At 38.8% G+C, this 24,528-nt stretch overlaps 1 protein-coding gene across 2 annotated transcripts in view; it reads right to left on the bottom strand.

Annotated features, from left to right (window-relative positions):
• Window positions 1-24,528, bottom strand: part of LOC129764516 (uncharacterized) — a 62,673-nt gene that overhangs the window by 12,476 nt on the left and 25,669 nt on the right. For both annotated transcript variants that reach the window (XM_055763688.1, XM_055763695.1), the window contains exons 2-4: window positions 11,953-13,975; window positions 5,625-6,060; window positions 4,929-5,561 (exon numbers count right to left, since the gene is read on the bottom strand). In XM_055763688.1, coding sequence (XP_055619663.1) covers window positions 4,929-5,561; window positions 5,625-6,060; window positions 11,953-13,964 — 3,081 coding nt within the window. In that variant the 5' untranslated portion in view covers window positions 13,965-13,975. The remainder of the gene's footprint in view (window positions 1-4,928; window positions 5,562-5,624; window positions 6,061-11,952; window positions 13,976-24,528) is intronic.

The raw sequence follows: 24,528 nt of genomic DNA, 5'->3' as shown, positions 1-24,528 counted from the left end.
TCGATGGCTACCACGACATCGAGCATGTTGTCTGGTCGTGTATCCAGTGTATGTTGTATCCGGAGAGAGTGCTTTTTTTATATTTTATTAGACCAAGAACCTTCCACTCACTGTCAAATTTCGGAAAACTCTATGGAATTACAATGGAACTCGGATTCGCGGAAATCCGCATCGCGGATAATCGAGGCTCTACTCTATAGACTTTTGTCAAAGACTTCTTCTTCTTCTTCAATGGCACTAACGTTCCTAGAGGAACTTCGCCGTCTCAACGTAGTATTACTTGCGTCATTTTTATTAGTACTTAGTTGAGATTTCTATGCCAAATAACACGCCTTGAATGCATTCTGAGCTCTAGAATACGCGTGATCACAGTGCAAGTCGGAGGAAATTTCTTTGACGAAAAATTCCCCCGACCAGAACGGGAATCGAACCCGAACACCCGGCATGTTAGTTATGACGCTAGCCACTCGGCCACGGGAGCACAAAGACATTAACATTCAATATCTCCTAGCTTTCGAAATATACACTAGTTTTGCATGGAGACTACTGAAAAAATATGTTTTACTCGTAACATCTTTGTGTGTATATTCTCTGGATTAACATGATTCTAAATAGAAAAAGAAGTCAATCGCGAGAATTAACACATAAAAGCATTACGAGTAAAACATTAGTAGTAATTTTTCAAAGGAAACACGAAAAAGCTGTTGTTAGGGAAATTGTTTTCCTGCAGAAGTCCCCTTCTTTCGAAGTATACATGACATATTGATTATTGAAAGGACTAGTCATGTATATTTTTCTGAATTTAAAAACATTCATTTTCAGAAAAAATCAATTTCAAGTTTTCAAATGTTGTTTTCCAGTGTAATTTTTCAAAACAATATTTTGATATTTCAAAATTAAAATTTAAATAATTTCTTATATTTCACTCTGTGACTAAAATTTTATAATTTAACTAGCTGACCCGGCAAACGATTTTCTGCAATTGAAATTATTTCTAGAGAATATTTTGGGTGTTTTTTTTATCTCATTTGTTTATTTATTAGCTCATTAGCATTTTAGCTGTAATAGAGCCGAGTTTTAATCATGTAAATGTACATTAGGGTGCCAATGAATGTATGGGAAAAATCTATCCTCAAATTTCAAAAAGTTACCCTATACAAAATGTTCATCACCTCGAAAAAACACCCTATGTCGAATTTCAGCTCAATCGGACTTAAGGGAGAGTGGCACAAAGCGGTCAAGCTTTGAGTTATTTGAAAATCGAAAAATCACCCAAGGGGGGAGTAACGGAAATCGGGGTTTTCGAAAAAAAATTGTTGATGCCAAATGTCTTAAAATTGCATGAAACGTCGAGATCCAGTGTCATCTCAAAAAAAAATTTTGTTAAAAATCGGCATTCTGGGACTTTTTCCGGAAGCCCCATTGCAAATTCATGCAGGTCAGGGGTATTTTTGCTCCGACCGGAATGTGTTTCCCTAACACAGACTTTAAATCCAAGGAGCGTGGGGAGATTGGCATTGCAAATAACGTAAGTTGGAGGCATTTTTCTTCCAACTGAAATGTGTTACCCTAACACAGACTTCAAATTCATGAAGCGTGGGGAAATTGGCATTGCCAATTCATGCAAGTCGGGGGTATTTTTGTTCCGATTGAAATGTGTTTACCCAATATACGTACTTTGGTACTCGCTTATCTTTGTGCAGACTAAAATATGTTTCCTTTACACTGTCTTCTAAACTTCGGAACCTGGGAAAATTGTGCAGACATTAGAGGCGAATGAACTTTCAAGTTTAAAGCAAGCAAAATTCATATGTGCTGTTCACTGAATTTCTACGCATACCATTTGATGATTAGGCAAAATATTGATAACCAGTTGCTGCGATAACGCCTATCGATCAAACAATATGCGTTCGACGTACATGTCAAAACCGAAACTGAGTGCCAGAAGTTCATCAATTCATGCAAATTCGCTGTTCGAAGCGAATTTGCATGAATTGATGAACTTCTGAGTTCGTACACTTGAGAGATGCAACCTTCAGAGTGAAATGTAAAATAAAATAATCGTTTGAAAATTCTTCCGTTCACATATTTTGTCCTAGGCATCAAACCAAACGTAAAAGGACTGTCATTCAATTTACTTGGAACGAAGAACATAATCTATCACAATGCATGCATGACATTACATGGCATTTATTCAACCTCTTTACTTAAAAAGTAAAGATATTGAATTCAATTAAATTCGAAAATTGTTTCACTCAATCAAGAATTTAATCAATACAAACAAATGATTGCTAAGCTAAGGTAGTCCCACGTAAACCTTGCGGTTATATCATAGATATAACCCACCCATTTTTTTTTTGTCTAAAAATTTGCTTGCCGTTTCATCAAAACTTTATACATAACATAAAATCATCATCAGACACAATTTTCGTTCAATATATATCTCCCAATTGCAGAGAATGTGTTGCTTTTTCACTTCGAACACGTTTTTGATATGTAGAATTAAATTGCATTAAAAAATTTGGTTTAAAAGCGTGTTTATTCCACCCGAATATCCATTTTGCATTTTTGCTTCACAGAAATGGATCACGGAGCTGAATTTGGCTATGTCGGATTGCGTCGCAAGGTTAACACATTTGCACAACTCGATTGGATTTGAGTCGAACGGATTTCAGAATGCAAAATTGCAATCCGTTCGGATAATGCTGACTCTGACGCTGTTACGGCGTTGCTCATGATAGCGTTTCCCAGGTGAATGTATTCTTCCTCAAGCCACTTATGTTGATTAGGTCGTAGGAATCGCAGTCGTTCGCTCTCTACCTTGGCATACATGTCGATCATGAATTGTTGGTACAGCTCACGACATCATAAAATGTAATAAATAACGTCATACGATTCACATAAAATCCATCGAGCGCATTTCTTTATTTTATTCGTCTGATATAGCTATTCATAAATATTATTTCAAAATGCGTAATGAAGTTCATAATGAATGGAGTACCTGCGGCAGGATCACGTTGTCTAATGTTTGTGCAACATTCATCTTGTTCTGTCAGAGCGGTCGGAAATTTTTTTTTCTTCGAATCACTTTTTCTCGCGTCATTGTGCAGACACCTTCTATGATTTTAGTAACGCTTGTGCACTGAATCTAGACACGTGCTCTCCAACAGATGTTTTATCAGAATTGATGACAATCACGTGGTTGGCAAACCGAGCAAGTGTGATTTGAAGTATTTCAATAATTCCTTGTGCTCATTCGAAAGTACTTCCAGTTCACCGGCGAAACGCTTCGCTTTAGACGAAGTGAGGTTACTTGCGAATGTGTGGATGAAAGTTCGAGCGCCATCTGTCATAAAACAACATAAATAAATTCGTTCTGTTTGAAAAACGACCGACGGTTAAATTATTTGAATATTGCTTGCACAAAACTACTAAAATCACGATTAAAAATAGGGTATGGGGGTTTAAATTTGTGGTTATATGTATTGTTTGGAGCAAAATTTGAGAAAAAAAAATATTCAGATTTTTTTCTACATAGTGGCCCTCTTATTGGTATCAAATATTTAATAATCGGTATCCTAGCGGTATCGTATATAGTTTACAACCTATTCTCATGCTTTTTGTGCATAATTTCATCAAAATCGGTTGAGCCGTTCCGGTGGAGTTCGGTAACAAACACCGTGACACGAGATTTATATATATATATATATATATATATATATATATATATATATATATATATATATATATATATATATGTATATATATATATATATATATATATATATATATATATATATATATATATATATATATATATATATATATATATATATATATATATATATATATATTGGTCTGCGTTAGGTTTATACGTCAAAAAAGACATTACCTACGGCGAGTATAGACAACGTACATGAAAATAATTTGTGTGGGAAGTTCCCACGGTTCAAAATGATCAGCGACAGGTCAGCTAGTTTTAACTAAAAATCTTATAATTTTTGAGTTAGATTTTTTTCTAAAAAATAAGGAAAACCAACTTACAAAAAAAACAACAGAACCTTAAAGAATTTTGAAAAGAGAGAAAGAGTATCGAGGGTTGGGGAAGAGGTTCGCGTTTTTTTTCGAGGGTATGAGAGTATCGTATGGTTGGGGAGGAGGTTCGCGTTTTTTTTTCGAGGGGTCATACAAGGATCCAGGGGCAGACTTGTAATGAAAGCACTATCTTTCAATGTAAGAAAACGTTTGAGTACTTTCACTGTTCCTTTTTTATATATAGGAAAGAGTCACCTTTTTAAATATCGGAGATCTCCATATCGGAAGACCACCCGCCCTCTGCCATATCTTATATGAAAATTATCTTTTCATCTAAATCATAACTACCCCGTACCGCACGCTCTTCGGTGTGAGAAGAGTTGGATGAGTTGGTTGGCAAACTTTAAGCCTAACATAATCCAGAAGCTGTTGCAATTGCTGAGCTAATGACTTTGCTAGGGAAAAGAAAACCAGTCAATCCTTGGCTCTACAAAATGTTTCTGTAAACGCTATGTGAGCGGAATCTTTTCGAAAACAGGCCTATAACAAAAAACTACTTCAAACAAATAGCATTGAAAGGATAATAATGTTTAACAACCAAAATATGCTGTTGAATTGGAAAATGATTATAGAATCTCACCGAATATACTAACATTGTTGATGTTTTTGGCATTGAACATTGTTTCAAGCTATATTCTTTATATCTTCCTTTTTTATCTATCTAAAAAAGCAACTTCCTAAAAAAGAGCCAATTGAACAAATAGCTCTGAGCTTCTCACTGACACGATCTTTTTAGCCATCAATAGTTTTTTTTCTAGAAGATGCAGAGAAAGAAGATTCTCCCATTTCTACCTTAATATCTATTAAAATGTTCAGAAATACTAGCAACTTACCGTACTACCACCACCGGGTGCACTTCCCGGACCCGACCCGTTCATCAGATTCAGTCCTTCCATCCCGTTGATCAGATTCAACTTGTTGTGGTTCTTAATTTTCTTGCTCATATCACCTGCACTGGATGCCTTCTTGCTGCTGAAAAGTTTTTTCAGCTGCACCGAGGTGCTCTTCTCGTTTCCACTCTTACTGGACACTCCCGTGCTATTCGCACCGCCGAAGCCACCACCACCACCATCGATGGAGCCTCCGGACAGCAGCAACTGCTTCCGGCGATCCTTCCCACATCCTCGGTACTCGGCGTGCACATCCAGCGAGCTGGTATACGCGATGTAGTGTCCCACCGACATGCGGGCCCCCACGTGCGTGATCACACTGTACAATCGGTAGATGTGCGGCTTATCACAGTCCGGCTTTGGCAAACACGTGTTGCAGAAGCAGCGTAACACGAACGGGGTCGGAATGTAGCTGTTGATCTTCTCCATGTCACCGTTGAAGCGCTTCAGCTGCAGGATCAGCTGTCTGGGCAGCACCTCGAACGAGATCGATCGAATCGCCTCCCTGTAGCCACAGCACACCTCGCAGCGGTACTTGTTGTCCCCGCGGAAATACTCCCTCGTAATGCACGAATTCTGCAAGCAAAAGATATGGTGAGTAAGCAGTCTTGTAACAATTGTCCGTAAATTAGCATTTACTTGATAGAAAAACTGCGGATTCTTTGACGCCTCGCTGATCTCGCTAGCAGCGATAGGAATCGCAATGTCGATCATCGTTTCCTTCTGTTCTGTGCAGGTTTCACACGCTAGACACTTGGTCTTTGCCACCGTGATTCCCTCGAAATTGTCCCGAAAAAAGTCCAACCCGAGGGCTTGTACGCGTTCCCTCACGTGCTGTTCATCTAGCACGGAAGATGGTTTAGCAAAGAGGGCATTTTTGAGGTTGGCAATCTGATCGGATGAGACGCCATCACCACCACCACCACCACCACCAGCGGAAGCCTTGGGGAGAGTGGCACCCCCGCCGTTGGTTGGTTTGGATGTTTTCATCGATTCTTTTTTCCGCCGGAAGAAATTACGGGCGCCCTTCGATTCCGACACATTCGTTTCGATGCATTCAGGTACCGGTGGGCAGCTGTTCGATGGATGAGAATTGAATTATGAAGAAAAAAAAACATTATTCCTGAAGGGATGTGTGATATTAGATAAGCCCGAAGGTGCTCGCAACCGAATCCAATGTTACCTCTTGATAAATCGTTCATGCCGGTATTTATTGTGCGATTCTCGTAAAATAAAGTTTTCTGCACTCAGTGCTTATGAAGAAATAGTGAAATTGTTTCTTAAAAGTTCTTTACTAACGATCAAAGATAAGATCAGACAACTAGTGATCCCCGATAATCTTCCGATTAATCGAATACTTCCTACCGAAATCGATTATTAATCGAATGAATGCTTCGCAACCGATAATCAAAGCGAACAAATAATTTACGTCGATTAAACGATCCAAATCCATAGAAAAAAAAGTACGGCTGCTGCAGTTTTATCCTGAAAATCAATCATTTTGTTACGCTCCCCTAAAATCTTTTACCCTCCTGTACTCGCGTGCAAAATCATAACACGTATTCTCGCGCACGATGTCACAGACCGAAAATTGAACTTCTCTGTAATGTTGACATTGTGTATTTGTGCTTTATTGGCGTTTATTTGAAGAAGAGGGTATGATTGAATGAAAAAACTCAAAAAAATATATTAATATATAACTGCATGCTCGAAACAAACATATTTGTTAACATCTCATGCATCTGTTGCGGGTCTTTTATCGGAGAGAAGAATGTATAACGACCTTCTAGATAATTACCAGATGATAAAGGTTCTGGAATATAAAGTTTGCATATTTCTAAAATTCTTTGTCTCTGTTTTGTTGATAAACTAATAATCAATGCCTTTTTTTAGATGAGGCATAAAAAGATGATATAAAAGGATTTCTAGGAACTACCTTTTTTTCTTGTTGGTATGGTCCATTATAAAAAAAATATCCTCGAAACTGTAACTGTTAAAAATTATCACAAGCTACCGATTAGTTTATAGTTTACTGTTTTGTTTTTTATTCTTCCACAAGTGCAATTCTTTCACAAGTGTGTATTTTTATGACCACTATAATTAGAGAATAACTAAACGAAAGTCAGACATTTATAATTTGCTTTTAAACGTATGAATCAAACGACGAATATATCGACGAATAGTTAATATATGAATCCGTTCAATCCAATTACAGAAGGGACTGAAATCGAATAAGAATAGTCCGGTAATAATCTTATGCATTATATTCAATCAATATTCCATGCCACTCACACTGATTTATGCATTTCATTCAACAATATTCTAGAATATGAAAAAAGGCACTTGTCCAAAAAAGTTACTCCTATACTCGCGTCGGTGTGTCAGACCGAAAATGTTAAAAAAAAATGGTACACGTCCCCTTTGTACCAACACATGTGATACGCTAAACGATGACGAACGACGAATAACGAAGCTAGAGAGAATCGCAAAGTCGTAGTGTTGATATCTTCTGAGAAATGAACGAATTATTGATTTCTCGGTCTGACAGACCAATGCGCGAGTATAGGTGTGCCGAATTGAGCTTCGTTTATGAGTTTAGGAGAGCGTAAAAGATAATAAATTATTTCACACACACACACACACACAAGTACAGCTATTGAGCGTCCTAACAAAACGACTGGACGTTGCTCTGACTCTGCAAAGCGCCAAGAACAAAATCGGATGTTCAGAGATAACGAGAAAGCGTTCTATGACCACATAATATTCCGTTTAGGTTGAAGAAAAAATGAGTTTCCACAGCATTTGGGAATTTTTTGGTTCAAGTGCAACTTTTGAAAAGAGCGTATCGATTTTAGTAAGAGAAATCTTTGATAATTTATATCTCAAAACCTATGAGTCCTACCGAAATAGTGTTTTAGAAAGAGTTATAGAATATTGATGTCCAAACTTGAAAAAATACATACTGAGAAAAAAAAATAATACTTATCACTACTTTTTGTATTAAGGGGGAACCTCAGTATGGAAGGTCGAAACATTACAAACTTTCGTGATTCTTTTTCGGATGTTAGGAAAAAAGTAAAGTGTGCCGGTATTTGGTTATTGTTCAAGGTATATTTGAAGATGTATTTTCCATTTTTTGAGTGCACGAATAATGATTAATACGCTGCACTGAGTGCACTGAATGCGTAGATGCTGTCTGAAAAGCGGTACTTTGCTGGTGGTATCAGTTATGAAGCAACGGGGTGTCGCAGAACGAATCCCAATGAATATTTTGAAACTTTAGGACAATACCCAAAGCGTTACATAGGGGTTTTTGAAAATTCGAAAAATTTCCAAAATGACTGGCATTTTTGTTGAAAATGAGTTATTTTTCATGAAAAATCGCCATTCAAATGTTCATAAAAAATCGAAAAAATGAGATATCAAAAAACCGCTATGTAACATGCTGATAAAAATTTCAGCCGAATTGGTCGAGTAGATCCTGAGATATCAATACCACTAGTTGAAAAAAACATGGTATCGAGAAAAATGCGTTCAAAATTCCGTACAGCAATACCAATCACTTGAGGTGACTTCATGCTTTTGGCTGTCACTTTCCAACGAAATCAAATGTCTAATAGTCCATTTAGGACAACGTTTCTGGGAGCATAAGTTTCCCAAAAATGGAAAAAACAAAAATGCGATTTTTTCGATTTTCCATGCCGGGGTCCCCCTTAACCCACATGTCTTCAAATGTTTTTAACGTAACTTCTAAACATATAGTTTTACCATAATTGTTGTTGAAAATTATAAACAGAAAAAAATTATAAGCAAACCCATAAAATTTCATGAACATGACAAACCGACAAACATATTAAAAGAGCTTATTTACTATAAAAAGACAATAAATTAGAAATATTATTTTGAAAACCTCGAGAATGGCTGCATTTAGAAGGAGATTGATAAAGAGCTTTTTTGATTTAAATCACATCAGAATTCATAATTTAAGGCTAAAAATTACATACAAACATACATACATAGAAACATGACATACAAAAATTCGAACTTTCGAAAATACATAAAAATTCGATTTTCCACAGAGTTCGTCAAAAATAGTTTTACCATCTTGTACTCATTTTTAAAATTTTCTTCATAACTTCTATTTTATATGAATTTTTTTTTTAAATTAAAGATACATATATAAATTTAAAAACAAAATAAAATTGAAAAAGACAATACATTAGAAATATTTTTTCAAATATCTCGAGAATGGCTGCATTTAGCAGGAGATTGATAAAGACCTTTTTATTTTAAATCACATCAGGATTTATAATTTATGGCTAAAAAAGATTGTTCACATACAAAAATTCGAAGTTTCCAAAATTCATAAAAATTCGTTGTTCAACAAAGTTCATCAAAAACATATTGTATCCATTTTTTAAAATTTTCTACATGACTTCTATTTTATAGAAAAAAAAATAAAAAATATATATTTTAGATATTGCAAATTATTATTTTTTTTTAAAGTGCTAGTTTTTTTCTCAGTGTATATTTTTTTCACATTTGGACATCAATACTCTATAACTCTTTCTAAGACACTATTTCGGTACGACTCATAGTTTTTGAAATATAAATTATCAAAAAAAAATTCTAACTGAAATGTATACGCCCTTTTCAAAAGTTGCACTTGAGTCAAAAAATTCCCAAATGCTGTGGAAACTCATATCCAACTCCAACACTAACGGAATACAAGCTTTCGTTCGAATAAAAAATACAAGTTTTTAAAATCTGCATTTTTAGTTCGATTTCATTTGGAATTGCACACAACCAAAAATCGGCCATTCCTAGCACCTGCGCGATTGTCCAACAATTTCTCAGTCAGAACTAAGAAGCACAACATGCAGATATGTGCACTCCGCAGAACATATTCCCCCTTTGGCATTTAGAGCCCCGGGGGTGAATATTCGGGCTAGGTTCGTCTAGTCAAGAAGTTTGACAACTCTGCGACCTTGTTCAAGGATCTCATCGGTGCTTTTACACGAAAACTGCAGGGTGGCCCAACAACTCTAACAGTTTTATAACTCCTAGAATTATTTCGACCGATAATGTCAGTATTCGGTTCGGTGACGCACTTGTCGCATGGTCCAGGGAAGTGGTCTACTTGGGACTCACTCTAGACCAGCGATACTCAACCTGTGGCCCGATGGGCTCTTCAGGTTGGCCCATCTGATGTGTATGATGTTTGGAACTCATACACAAATATCTATAAATATAGGTGAAAGTCCGCGTCCCTCACTCAATTAAAGCATTCATTCATTGGCCCTTGTCAATGCTACCAAATGTTTGTACTGAAGATTTTCATTCTTGAATTTTTATAATGTTTGTTTCTCGCCGGCTAAAATTTCGTAGTACATTTTTTATCTTTGCGGCCCGCGAAACGATGCCATAGGTTTGTGGCCCCTCTGAAAAAAGGTTGAACACCACTGCTCTAGACAGACATCTGATTTTTGAGTCTCACGTTGAGAAAATCACAACAAAATATAATATTCTAATCTGGTGTATGTATTAGGCTGTCAAAAAAGTCCTGCGGTATTTTTTTGAATTTTCAGTTGTTCATAAAATTAGTTACAATCATCTGTTTTAAGTCAAATATGCGCCGTTTTGTTCGATGACTTGTTCCCAACGAGATGCCAACTTCATAATACCCCTGTTATAGAAGCTCGCTTCCTTATTGGCAAAAAACTCGGATAGCCAATTTTCACAGGCCTCTTTTGTGGCTAACTTCTGACTACCTAGCTCGTTCGCCATGGACAAAAACAGGTGGTAGTCACTTGGTGCAAGGTCCGGACTATACGGCGGATGCAAAAGAACCTACCATCCGAGCTCCCGGAGCTCCTGGCGCGTCACCAAAGAAGTGTGTGGCCTGGCGTTGTCCTGATGGAAGACAATGCGGCCTCTGTTTATCAAAGATGGCCTCTTCTTCATCAGTGCTACCTTCTAGCGGTCCAGTTGTTGGCAGTACAGGTCCGAATTGAGCGTTTGGCCATAGGGAAGCAGCTCATAATAGATTATTCCTTGACAATCCACCAAACACACAGCAGAACCTTCCTGTCGGTAATGAGGGCTTGGCCACCGTCTGAGCAGCTTCAACGGGCTTTGACCACGACCGTTTGCGCTTCACGTTGTCGTAAGTGACCCACTTTTCATCGCCAGTCACCATCCGCTTCAGAAACGGGTCGATTTTGTTGCGATTCAGCAGCGATTCACATGCGTCGATACGGTCAAAGATGTTTTTTTGCGTCAACGTGTGTGGCACCCATACATTGAGCTTCTTTGTGAATCCAAGCTTTTTCAAATGGTTAATAACGGTTTGATGACTTATCCCCAGCTCTTGGCCGATGCTACGGCTGCTACTATGCCGGTCTTTCTCGGCTAATTCAGCGAATTTGTCGCAATTTTCGACGACAGGCCTTCCGGAGCGTGGCGCATCTTCGACGACCTCTACACCAGAACGAAAACGTTGAAACCATCGTTGTGCGGTGGAAATGGAAACAGTATCGGGTCCATAAACTGCACAAATTTTATTGGCAGCTTGAGATGCATTTTTGCCTTTGTCATAGTAGTACTGTAAAATATGTCGGATTTTCTCTTTATTTTGCTCCATATTTGCGACGCTATAACTCACGAACGACTTAACCAAACAAAACACTGTCAATGACTATATTATAGCACGCAAAAATACCTTTCCAACAAGCTATAGTATCATTCGATACAATGAATACAACTAGAACTACGCGCTTATAACACCTCGCGGAAATACCGCAAGACTTTTTTGACAGCCTAATATGTACTCTTTGATTGGCAGCAATTTTTATCTAGACTTAAGATGCATAGCAATAGCTGATCACTTATTATGTTAAGAACTTTGTACCAAACAAAAATAAGATAAAATAAATATATTATGCAAAAAAATGCACAAAATACTTACGCATTGATCAGCACATCCGGATGGGCAGTAATGGTTTTAATGAGCGCCTGACAAGACTCCCGTATACTGTCGAGAACACACATCAGAAATTCGTGCGCATCCTGCTGCTGATTGCCCTCGAACGTGGCACTGACATCCTGTACCGCCCGGAGGATGCTTCCCGCGTGGAAGGGTTCCGTGGATTCGAGGGTTTCATTCTTGTGCAGGTTTTGGAATAGCTCGTGCAACTGTTCGGTCACCACTTGACGGTTACTCTTCGGGGGTGGATTCTCTTCCCACATCAGCGGTGGACCGCTGATTCCGTTAGCAGCCGGAATCGGTCCCGTCAACGTCGAGGAAGAGGAGGAATTCGTTGTGGCGGCGGAACCGCCGCCAAGCGATGCGAGATCTTTGCTGCTCCAACTGCGACCGCTTGGGCCGTGCAGTCCCGGAATGTTCCGCCCCAGGGAGGACGACTTCAGCTTGTACTGACTGAGCCGTTGATACACGCTGTCGGTGTCTTCGATCAAATGGTGTAAGTTGTGGATGAAATTTGGGGCGAAGCGAAGCGTATATAACACGGAGTTCAAATAGCACGAATTTCCAATATTGCAGAGGGTTGCCAGCGAGTTGTTCAAATTGGCCGCTGCGGCAATACTTGCCGGGGTCGCAGGTGTGCAGAGATTGATTATCACCGGTGACGCTACCGGGCTGCTCGAGTTCAACATGTTTTGCTGCTCTTCGCTCAATGATTGTGCAATGGCTAGCTCAGTTGCGGTGCCTGTATCAACCCGACCTTGCAGGCTGTTGGCCTTGTTGTTGCGGGGTTTGTCGTTCAGTGAAGCCGTAATGGCCATATCGGTAGCGGTAGCTTGCGAAAAACGACCCTGCAGTGAACTGATTTTGCTTCGCGTATAGTGCGAATGACCGGACATTTTATCGGGTTCTCCCGCGGCTGCTGCCAGTAGCAAAATGGGGGAAGTTGACCCAACCTCCGAATGATAACCGTTAGTAGCACTGCTAACACTGGTACACGGCAGATGATAGTGTTGCTGATGGCGAATGGACATGTCGTCCTCACCACCGACAACAGGTAGCCTGGCACTGCTGTTGATCTCCTCCTGTCGGCACTGTTGCTGCTTCTTCTCGCTGTGTTGGATTGTTACTTTTGCCGTTACACAGTTGGAACGTTGTTCCTCATGCAATAGATGCTGCTGCTGCTGAAATCTTTTCGACAACGATAAACGAGTGCTAGAGCAGCCTGGATATGTCCTCGGAGCACACTGCTCCTTTCTGTCGTTAAATAGAGAATCAAAATCGAATGGAGACGGTTCTCTCTTCTCCGTTTGCTTGTGTTCTTCTTCGGAGAAAACTTCCAATTGATCCCAGTCGATTGGTTGAGATGAGCGCTGGCTTTTACCAGATAAACTTCCAGAACAATCAGCAGATTTTTCGTCGCGTTCCTCCTCCTCAAAAACCGGGGGACTGCACTGTATCTGCTCCTCAACCAAACAGGCGTTCTTTTTCGCGTCTCGTTTCCTCTTGGCCTCCGACTGCACCACCTTCGATAAACTCAAGCAATTCTTTCGTTTGCGGCTCTTTGAACTCTCTTGCTCCCTCCGGTGGTAATCTTCCTCGACCACTTCCAAAAACAATTGCTTCCTAGTAGTCTTTTCTTCTGGACTATACTCCGGGCTGCTGCTGTTATTTCCGATATCCTCGTTGTTCTCCTTATCGCGATAGCGTCGCTTTAGCTTGATCAGTGACACTTTCTTGTGTTGATGTAGCTGGAAAGCTCTGCCGCCGTTGGTAGTACTCAGTGGTGAAAGGGGCACCGGTACTTTCGGACTGTCTGAGATCTGTTTCTGTTGTTGTTGTTGCTGATTGTTGTATTGTTGTCGGTCCGATGTTTTCGCCAGTATATTCCGTGCCGGTGGCGATTGCCGTAATTCGATTTGGGGGTGCTGCTTTGACTCCAAATAATCGTCTGGATTTACATCCTCCTGCTCGAGCTCAAATGTGGCTGTTAGCATTTTTGGGTGACCTAGTGAAAGGAGAGAAGAAAACAACGTTGAAAAATTATTAAACCTAGTGCATATCCGTCCACACTGCTGGGATTTGCTTGAACCGAGCGCAGCGCAGTGAGAGTGTTGCAGAAAATGCACGATTCGAAATGTGCTGCCGTTGCTCGGGCGGCTCTACGCCATACCTTGTGACTAATAAGGATCTTTAATTTGCAATTAGCAATTGCATCCTGTATCGACAAACCGTGCGAAGCACGGGGCTCACGTTTTACATGGCACCGTTTGCCTATGCAGTTCGAAGGATATATTTTATTCAAAAGAAATGAAGTAGAAATTTTCCGTTCATGCAGAGTTTCGTTATGTACAGGTCGGACTCGTTTATATACAGACTTGATTATATGTGATTCGATTATATACAATTTTGGACTCGATTATATACAGTTTGGAATAAATATTTTTTTTCAAATTTCAAATATAACTTATTGTAAGAAATGTAACCTTTCAATGTTAAGGTGAAATTTAAGTGGCTATCACATGAACAGTGGGGTAAAAATCGTGATTTTTGAAGATTTTGCTTGAATTTTCACCAGGAACTGTTTATATCGATATTGCAGCCAAAATAAGAAACATAGAAGTTGGATGTAAAATAACAAATTGTAGCGCGTTTAGAGAGCTTCAATTCAATTGATAGAAACAATCCAGTTGAATATAAATTTTTAGGATAAAATTAATAATAACACATTGAAAATTATTAACTTTTAAGTTTTTCACTTCCAAAACTAATTTAGTTATTCCACTACTATATCCTGTACTAAATTTTCTCATCTTTCAAATGAAAGAATCAGAAACGTTTTCCTTAGTGTACTTTTTTATATAGAGCCAGTTCGAGCTAACAGAGTCCGAAACAATAAAAAGTTCTATAACTCTGTCATTGTTGAAATTCGAACGTATGCGTAAACGGATTTCAAATATAGGATCGTCTATCATCTCCTGAGAGAATCTGGATAAATTTATTTTTTTCATGTGAGAAAGGTGTTTTTTGACTTTAAGGGGATGAATCGAAAATCAAACTCCTCTTTTATATTCAAAAAACAAAAAATACATGCAAAAAACAAAAAATACATGCAAAAAAAACGAATAAAAAAAATTTTTTTTCTACTCGATTATATACAGGATTCAGTAAAAAGAAATCAGAAACTGTATATAATCGAGTCCACCCTGTATTACATTCTGTCAAATATATACCGGGAATTTGTAATTTTAAATCTTCCTGCTGAACATTTTTCAATTTTTTTAAAGTTGATACTACTGTCAGTGGTCTTAATGTCAATTAAGATTAATGGCACGATCTGTCATTTAGTTTGTTTACAGCGTCATAAAGAACAAGCTCGGCGATTTTTGATATGAATAATTCTATTGGCCAAAGATATTGTAGAAAATTTTGTGTTGCAACGTTGTTGTGTTTTGTCGAAACGTTTAAAATGTTGCAGAATACATTTGGTGACTCAACTATGTCGTAAACACGGTAGTATGAACGGTATAAGGCTTTCGAAGACGTCCGAAAAGAGCTGAACGATTTGCCACGTCAAGGACGACCATCCACCTCTTCATCGATAAAATGAATGGAATGATGCTCGAAAATCATCATTTAAGTTTAGAGAGCACGTGAAATATATTAGGTTGGGGAAAAAGTAATCCATTATTTTTGGGTGAAATTCAAAACTATTTTTAATATGCTTCGGATTGTCCGATTTGGGTCAAATATGCCCCGTTTTGTTGGAAAATTTGTTGCCATTCTAAAGAGCTTCATTGTGTCTCTATCATAGAAGTCTTGGCCATTATTGGCGAAAAACTCAACCAATAGATTTTTACAGTCTTCTCTTGATCCCCTTGATTTCTTATCACTCTGGAAATTTGGCAATGCAAGAAAAAGGTAGTAATTGCTTGGTATCCGGTCCGGACTATATGGTGGATGCATTAAAACATCCCAATCAAGCTCTCGTCGGAATTGTGTAGTCTTGCGTTGTCCTGATGGATCACAACACCTCTTTTGTTGGACAATTCTGGACGTTTCTGGTCAATCGCAAGCTTCAAACGGTCCATTTGTTGACAGTAGAGATCTGAATTTTACTTTAGCGCAAAAAAATTTAAGAAAATTTTTCAAAAAAATTTGAACAAATTTGAACACAATTCAAAAGTGTAAAATGTACTGAATTTTCTCTTTGTTGACCTCCATTGTTAACACCCTGTAACTTACAACTGAATGGAACAAACAAATAAAAGCAAAAGTATTTGTTTAGTGTGAAATGCCTTCACAACGAGCCTAAAGAAAATTCAAAAAAAATGCCGCAGGGCTTTTTTGACAGCCTAATATATCACTCACCAAACCGTTGGTCATATTTTGGTTGGTCGCAGCAAGACTAGTGTCAAAAGAGCTCAATTTCCTTCAAAAATTTCATCGCGATCATCCAACGCATAATTACTGACGATATGACCTTATGTGACTTTTTTGCAATTTTCGGAACACGAATGACTACTTCGTTGAACTCGTTTTGATTTGAAAATTTGTCTGTCGTAAAAAAAAAATTTTCACGCCTTAGTTGGATCTTCTCGACTTTCTGGAGATCATGAACATTCTTCTCAATACAGCCACAGAGTGTCGACTCAAAAACCGAAAAAAAATCCCTGATATTCCCTGATTCTCCAGTAGTTTATCAGGAAAAAATCCAGATGTAGACTAGCAACCGAATTTTCTCCTAGTTCTGTAGATGTAGTTCTTTTTACTGCCCATAACAATAAATAGTATTCAGAATTGCTTGATTAAACGACAATTGAGAAGTGCCGATAAGGATAAGGAACATGATTGAATGATACACAGTTCAAAGTCATCATGAAGTATACCTTGAACTCTTTCTTTCTTTCTTTTTTCCTTCAGCTTTCCTTTCCTTCCAGATGAAGGCAATCAGAATTTCGAGCTCGTTAAATCGGCTGGTTCGAAATTTGTTTTGAACATTGGGGTTCCCATTAGGTTTGAAAATAAAAAAATCATAGTGAATAGTGAATGCGAAAATAAAATGTGCGCTCATACTGTCGTTAAATTCCATTCTGCTAAGCTCTGGTTACAAGAATTGAGAATATCTGAAACAACCAACGATTCGTTTGGGATTGCTTCTTCCGGGAATATATTGGGAGTAAAAATAGAAAAACCGAACATAGATCACTTCATGAAAATTGTTCATTTTGGGCACTTATTTCTCAATAAATTCTTGATGAATTTTTGAGTGTCGCAATCGATTTGGATACTCCCCGTTCATCTATTACAATATAGATATTTATAAAATTCTCAATACTTAACGTGTTAAAATAGACTAGGAAAAACGTATTTATAGACCTATCGATTTGCACTACGTGAATCACAAATTAACTTACGATTGCAATGCACATCTCTGCACTCTGTGCATCGAATACACTTGTGCTCAAATTCGCCCATACATTGGTAATTGATTGAAAGATAATAAAATATATATTTGATGGATAATTATCTTTCGCATATGTAAAAATCATACTCTGGAAACTGTTAAAACTGTTAAAATGTTCGAAGCTTGTTGGTCCTTAGCGAGTATTGTCTATGGTCATATGAGGAATTTCCACATGACCGACATGACCACCGTCGGAGGCAGCGGTCTCTCACAAGCAAACCTGTGTCCCACTGATTGCCCGGTTAGTTTGAAACATAGAACACGACCCTTTAGTAAGGACAGCATACTTTTGCCTGGTGCATTGTCAGTGCGGTGCATAAGTTTTTACCCATCTGTGTGTTGGAGATTCCGTATGAGCGAAAGCGTGATGGGTGCATGCGGAGCGTTCACCGAGTGGTGGAAGCAAGGCGGAGCACCGCCAGCCTGCGTATGATAGCGATAGCGCATAATGAGCGCAATTGCTCCGTGTGAGTATGCACCTAAACTAGCGTTGCCAGAAACTATTTCATTTTTGGCAAAAATCATGCCTTTTCAGGTCTTGAAGAGTCAATTGAGCAAATAAAATCATCTGTTCTTCAACGCTTCAAAATGTTTGTATGTATGGAAGCAGACATCTCTTTCTTTTTTCTTTCATCTTTTTTGGGATTGCACAAAAAAAAGGCCAAACGACGTCAACGGGGATCGACCCAAGGCCGGCTGTAATGCGATGCTGTTTTACACGACCACGCTATCCACATAGCTAATGATGCTGTTGTGTAAATGCGTGACAATATTACACCTCACTGCAAAATTAAGTTGGAATGTGTTTTCTAAAAGCAAAAAGGAGAAGCTTAAAATCAATTTTGGATGTATGAACGATACAGTGGATGCCAGGTATAGTGACCCAGCTGTCCGGCTGTCATTTATTTTATTTTTTCTATCTTTGATATGTATTTCATCGCTCTACATAGGGACTGTGTCAGCTAATTCCCATTCTCATGTTTTGTTTGTTTGTTTTTATGATTTTATGATCTGCGCAAGTGAATAGGGCACTTATTAATATGAAAAAAGGAAATCGAATATTGATCACGAATGGAATCATGAGGATTAGGGTTATTTTCTTAAGGTTTTTTTTCAAATTCATATTGAACAGAGAGCGTTGAATTTATTCTCGTCGGGAATAGGAGACCAAGAATTTCGCCAGGATGGAGACACCTAAAGACACAAAGAGTTTGAAATTTTGTAAATATCACGACTTGGATGTGGGTTTCGATTCAGCTTTCGCTCTTTACGACGAAATTGCTTCGTTTCTATTTTTCGAGAATTCCCAAGGTTTCCCGAAAATGGGAGGTGAACAATAAATTCTTTCATAGGTGCAAGAGCCATATCTCTGGAGATGTGTTTCTTGAAGTGGTGTAATAGCAGAAGTACATTGCTGCTTAGATGAGAAAATATTTAGTGAATCCGCAATCACATGTACAATGTTGATATTTAGTTGTGTCATTCGGATTTTGAGTCAAAATAGTCTCTACTAGATAAGCAGGCTCGACAACTTTAAATAAATTTTAATTATTCATTTTCATTTTCAAAGTGTGTTTAATCCACCAATCCATAGTCATTATCACTCCCCAAAAGCAGAGCACAAAGCTTAATCCATATTAGGCCAAGCGTTCGATGAATCGAACCGCAACTTTGATAATTTTTCATAGCTTTGAAAAGCAACCATATGGTAAGGTTTCAAATGATAGCTTAGTTTGTTAGCTACCACTTGATAGTAGGTATTTCATTCAATTTTGTACAACTTTAGCAATAAATACGGTTTAAAGCAATTATGTGCGGAAAGTACATAACCTAAACAAACATAACAAAAATCGAAACCTAATATATAATGCAAAAATATGTAAACTTTTCTACAGTATTATTTTGATAGAAGAACACACAATGTGATGTAGGAAAAACCCATTGGATTGAACTTCCTACAGGAACAAAAAAAATAGGGTTTGTGGTTTCTGTAACGCCAATAGTCAAAATTACACTTTCGCAAAATTACACAATTACACTTTCGTTAAAAATAATAATTTATACAGTAGAATAGAAAAACAAACAAACTTAAAATTAAGTTTAAGATAAAAATTTAATTTTCTTGTTTTTTTTAATCCAATAACTGAAGAAATGTCCACGTGGACAACAAGGGGAGGGGTATAACGAATGTCCACGCTTGTCCGCGGAGGGGGAGGGGGTGTCTAAAATCACGCTTTTTCTGTCCACGTGGTATGTAATACGTTTGGCCGGTTAATTTTTGTTTTGAAATATATCATTCATTGCAATTTGAAATTTTTGTGCCATGGTCTGAATAAATTTCTACACTCATAGACATTTAGCTATATTTGGAAATGTTAGGTTAATAATAACATTGCACTTTTTTCTGTGTGGCAATTATACCCATGATGTTTTTCCGCGTCAGAATATTTCTAGAAGGCTGTTGTGTAATTACGCTTTTCCTTTTCTCTGTTGCTCTTATTTCCTTCATGGCTTGTTCCAGAAATCGCTCACCCCCTCTCGCTAGCATGTATTTAGTCTTAGACGCGTTTATCCCGAGTCCAGCGAGCCCTGCTTCGTGTTTCAATCGGGTAGACAGGTGCGCTACCGTCGCACGTATTCTTGCGATTAAGTCCACATCATCGGCGAAGTAGGCAAACTTACTGGACTTATTTGTCCGAAAAACACCTTCCACAATAAACAGCAAACAGGTGTGTCCATAGCCTCGTCCAAGTTTTCTTTAGCTGATTAAAGGCCTCCTTAATTTCACTTATCGCATGGGGTTGTACGTCGTCGTTGTTCACTGCATCGGTATAGTCCTCTTCAAACGCCATCTTGGTCTACAGTCTGCTCGTAATACCTTCTCACTTTTCGTTTACGTAATGCTATCTCACTTTTCGTAACGTTCATCGTTCATCGTAAAGCTGTCTCACTAATTTATTCTAAGTTCAGCCCGCGACACAAACTCATTGGACGAAGCTTCAGTTTCTTGAAGAGTTTTCGCAATTTTCAGGAACGACCTTTTCTTTCAGGCGGCGTCTTTGTCCCCGAAAGAGATGTGCTTAGCTCCAGTCGGTATCGATCCACGTTTTGTCGTTATTGACAACCGATGAGGGTCTATGCTGTTCCGATAGTTGCTGATTGCTCAGGATATTCAGTATTCATCGAAGGGAACATCTACCCCCAGCAACGCAACTACACGACGCTTCGCGTTGGATGCTGCAACGTTCGGTTATTGTAGTCGTCGTAGATGGTACCGTGATGAGCGCTGAGGTCTCATGTTATTCACTACTAACAGTTTAGAACGCAGTTTGATTATCACCAGGGAATTATCTGAATCAATGTTAACGTCACACGATATGTTCTGCCGTCGATAATGTTCGAAAAGAGCCGACAATCGATCAAAAAGTGTTCGATGTATGATTTTGTATTGAAGGCCATTTTCCGTTGGTTCGCGCTGAACCCTTCCAATGACCGGTCTGAACTCCTCCTCTTAGCCAACCAGAGCGTTTAGATAATTGATGACATCAAAAGATGATGCTGATGTCGAAGGAGTGGTGTCGAATTCTCAATCCCATCATGTCAGAATGAATTCGGGTACCCAGCAGAAAGTTGAGATACTTACAATGTCATGTCCAGAGTTTTCAATCTTTAGTCCTGTTCTTAGCTTAAGTTCATACCGAATGTTCTGTCTCGAATTTCTTTGTGAATTTTCCCTGTTTCATGTTGTGGATGGCTTGCAGGGCCTGCATCAACCGCCTATGTCGCCGGAGGTACACCGTGTACAACATCGAGTCCAACGCTGATATGAGGTCAATGACCCAACGTAACCTGCACTCTACCTATCAGATTTATCTACTACTACCCTTTCGGAGGACGATTTTTTGCACCAGAAAATACACACGAACTCCACTGAGCTTGTGGCTGTCACGACTCCGTCAAATGATTACATGATTGTATTCAGTCATTAATTTTCTGAATATAATCCAAACATGCTGTATCAATACTTTGGGTGAATTTGTACCGGGATATGTTAACATGAAAGCCATACTGTCACATATAGCTGTTCGAAAACACCGACGAATGTTGTAAGAAAACACTCTGTCCTCATTTCTGCCACCACCGGCGGTGGTGGCGTGTGTCAGAGCAAACATTGCACTCCGGAGCAATCAAACTTTTACAATCAAAAATCTTTCTCCACTCCAAGCCCGAGGAGCCGTCCGCGGGGAAGGGGGCGCTGGCGACGCAGCGCAGGCTTCTCGACAAAAATAGCTTCCATCTCATCATATATCTGCCAAAAAAATACAACAGAAGCAGCAGCAGCAGCGAATAAAATCTGGAAAAACAACAAAATTCAGCATACACATGCACAGAGCGGAACATGTGATAGGAGTTCCCCTGAGCAGATCCTCCCGCGACGACAACCACCCGTCTGTATATTATTGACGAATAACGATACCGGGCGAGCAGAAAATGATCATCATCGAAAACATCCAATATTGTATGATTTCACCACGTTTCCGAGACTGAGTCTCGCGTCTCAAGCGCGAATGCGATATGTTCCTGGTTTATTGAAAATGAGATTTTTAAAGCGCACTTGAATTGTTATGAGTCGAAAAACTTCCCATTCCGGAAAGATTTGATTACTACCGTCGTTGTCGTCGTCGCGGTCATCGCCGTTTATGGACACTCGCGTTTGCCAGGAGCACCGCGTCACAAATCAACTCCACCTTGTCGCGAAATCATCGGCGGCAGCGGCAGAAGCAGCAGCCTCATTATCATCACGTACCGCTGGTGGACCGGTTATTGACTTTCGACGAAATGTGTGGTGGTGGAAAATCGATAGCTTCTCGTCTCTCTCTCTCTCTCTCTCTCTCTCTCTCTCTCTCTCGGGACTCGACCTCGTTCATCCGGTGGCGGTGGATTGGTGGATGGGAAGCTGAGTGATTCGACCGGAAAAACAGAAGCAAATGAAAGATGGATAGGGAGAAGAAACACTCGGAAGCAGTGAAAGATGGATCGGAAAAAATCTGAAAACGTTGATTGATCCCATTGCGATTGATGAGAGGGATGGGTTTGTTTTTTTTTTTGTGTGGGGGAGAGATGCACCGGTGTTTGACCGGGATGGCCTGAGGCTAGTGTCCGAATGCGTTGGTGGGAGACAATTACAACCGTTTTTTTTCATTCCTTTCAGTCTAGGGGTGTGAGAGCTATCGGTGAATGGTACTGAAGAGTTTCGTAAAAAAAACTTTCGGCAAATTGTTGTGGGACAATTTGGTGAGCATCGTTGACAACTTGAACTAGCTGACCTATGGCGGACAGTCTGGTTGAGATTGGGGTACGTATCCGATTGAACAGTCAAAGTAATCATGACAGGAATGACAGAGAATGATAATTTTGTACGAATAATTCTATGTACACCAACTTCTATAAGATTACCCTGATTCTATTTCGTTGCAAACAAACAGTTAGAATGTCAACAAGATACATTCATACATTGTTGAATGCTTAAAATAAAGCATATTTAACGTCAATTTCGTTCAAAAGAGTTGTTTGTGCATTTTTGTGCCTCAATATGATAATTTCAGCTGTCCAATTCAAAATTCATAAGTTTCATCAATGAAAATTTCAAATGATCGACTGATTTACATGTCAATAATTGGTAACCTTGCCATTTCGACTAATAACCTTGAAAATTTGTGTTGGAATACTGTTTACCACATTCTGCTGAACGGATTTCTCGATATTTTTTCTATTTTCCCGAAATTGCGACCTTGAGCTCTTCAGTCGTGGTGTACCGTTTTCCCTCAGTGTAGATTCTGCGTACAAGGAAACCCCCTAAGATTTTCAACAGGATTCAAGTCTGGAGAGCGAGTCGGCCAGTTCAAAAAAAAAAATAAGTTTGGTCCTTAATCCATTGCTTAGTTTACTTGCTGGTATGAATAGTAGCATTGTTTTGCATGAATGTGAATTTTTTTGTCACGATATTCACGCAAAAACGGTAGGAGAAAGATTCCAGAACATGTGTGTAATCCTTGAATGATGTGAAAGCTATCTTGAGCTTTCCGGTTGCACAGAATCTCGCCCAAACCATGCACAAGCCTCCACCAAAATTCCTGGTTGAAAAATACTGTTCCTTCTACCGTAAATCACGTCAGTACCCGTTGAAACCATGAGGACCATCCAAATTGAACTTTTTTCGTCAGTGAAGTTAACCTATACATTGAAGATTTTTTTGTAATGTGGTTTTCAACCGGTGGGAATACTTCCACCACTGCATTGTATACGTATGTAGCTACAGTGACTCAAATCCGTAATCGTACTCCACCATTTATAAATTTTTTCATCAAGTGGTTTTTAAAATCGTTATTTTTAGAAATTTAATGGTTTCTAAATTTCTTACACAAATAACTTCCTTAGTTTTTTACTGGGCTTGTATGTCGGAAGATTGTGGAGGAATATCAATAACTTTTGAGTATTTGTAATGTAACCATGTGCGAACTTCATATGTCTTGACCTCTAGGTCATTGTCTTGGCAAAACTTGAATCCCCGATTCCATCCCATTTTGTTGACACTTTGCTTCATATTTTCCTTCAGGATGATCAACTAAACATTCTGATCCAATACACCATCGATAAAAATAAAATTGCCCCTACATGCACCCACATACCATCCCTCCACCACTACCATGTTTAAACGTTGCTTTCAGATTTTTTTACGTTTAATTCATCGTTGGCTTCCTCCATACGAAACGGTAACCATCGAAGCCAAAAATATCAAATTAGGACCCATCTTTGGAAATACCATCTTACCAGTAAGACATTGATGTGTTTCATGCTGTTTGGAATAATCATATTGGAGTTACTGATTTTTTGAACGGTTTGTCTCTCTGTGCTCGGGCATTCAAGCTGCCCTTCCTAGGCACATTATAAATTTTTTGTTTGCTCAATTTGGGTTTATTGATGGTGTAGTGGATCAGAATGTTTACTTGAACATCCTCAAGGTGTAGCATGTAGCAAAGTGTGAACAAGATGAGATGGAATCGAGGATTCAAGTTTTGCCAAGACAATGACCT

The sequence above is a fragment of the Toxorhynchites rutilus genome, chromosome 1 (assembly GCF_029784135.1).
Source record: "Toxorhynchites rutilus septentrionalis strain SRP chromosome 1, ASM2978413v1, whole genome shotgun sequence".
Taxonomy (NCBI): domain Eukaryota; kingdom Metazoa; phylum Arthropoda; class Insecta; order Diptera; family Culicidae; genus Toxorhynchites; species Toxorhynchites rutilus.
This window is presented reverse-complemented; position numbering and strand designations above follow the sequence as displayed.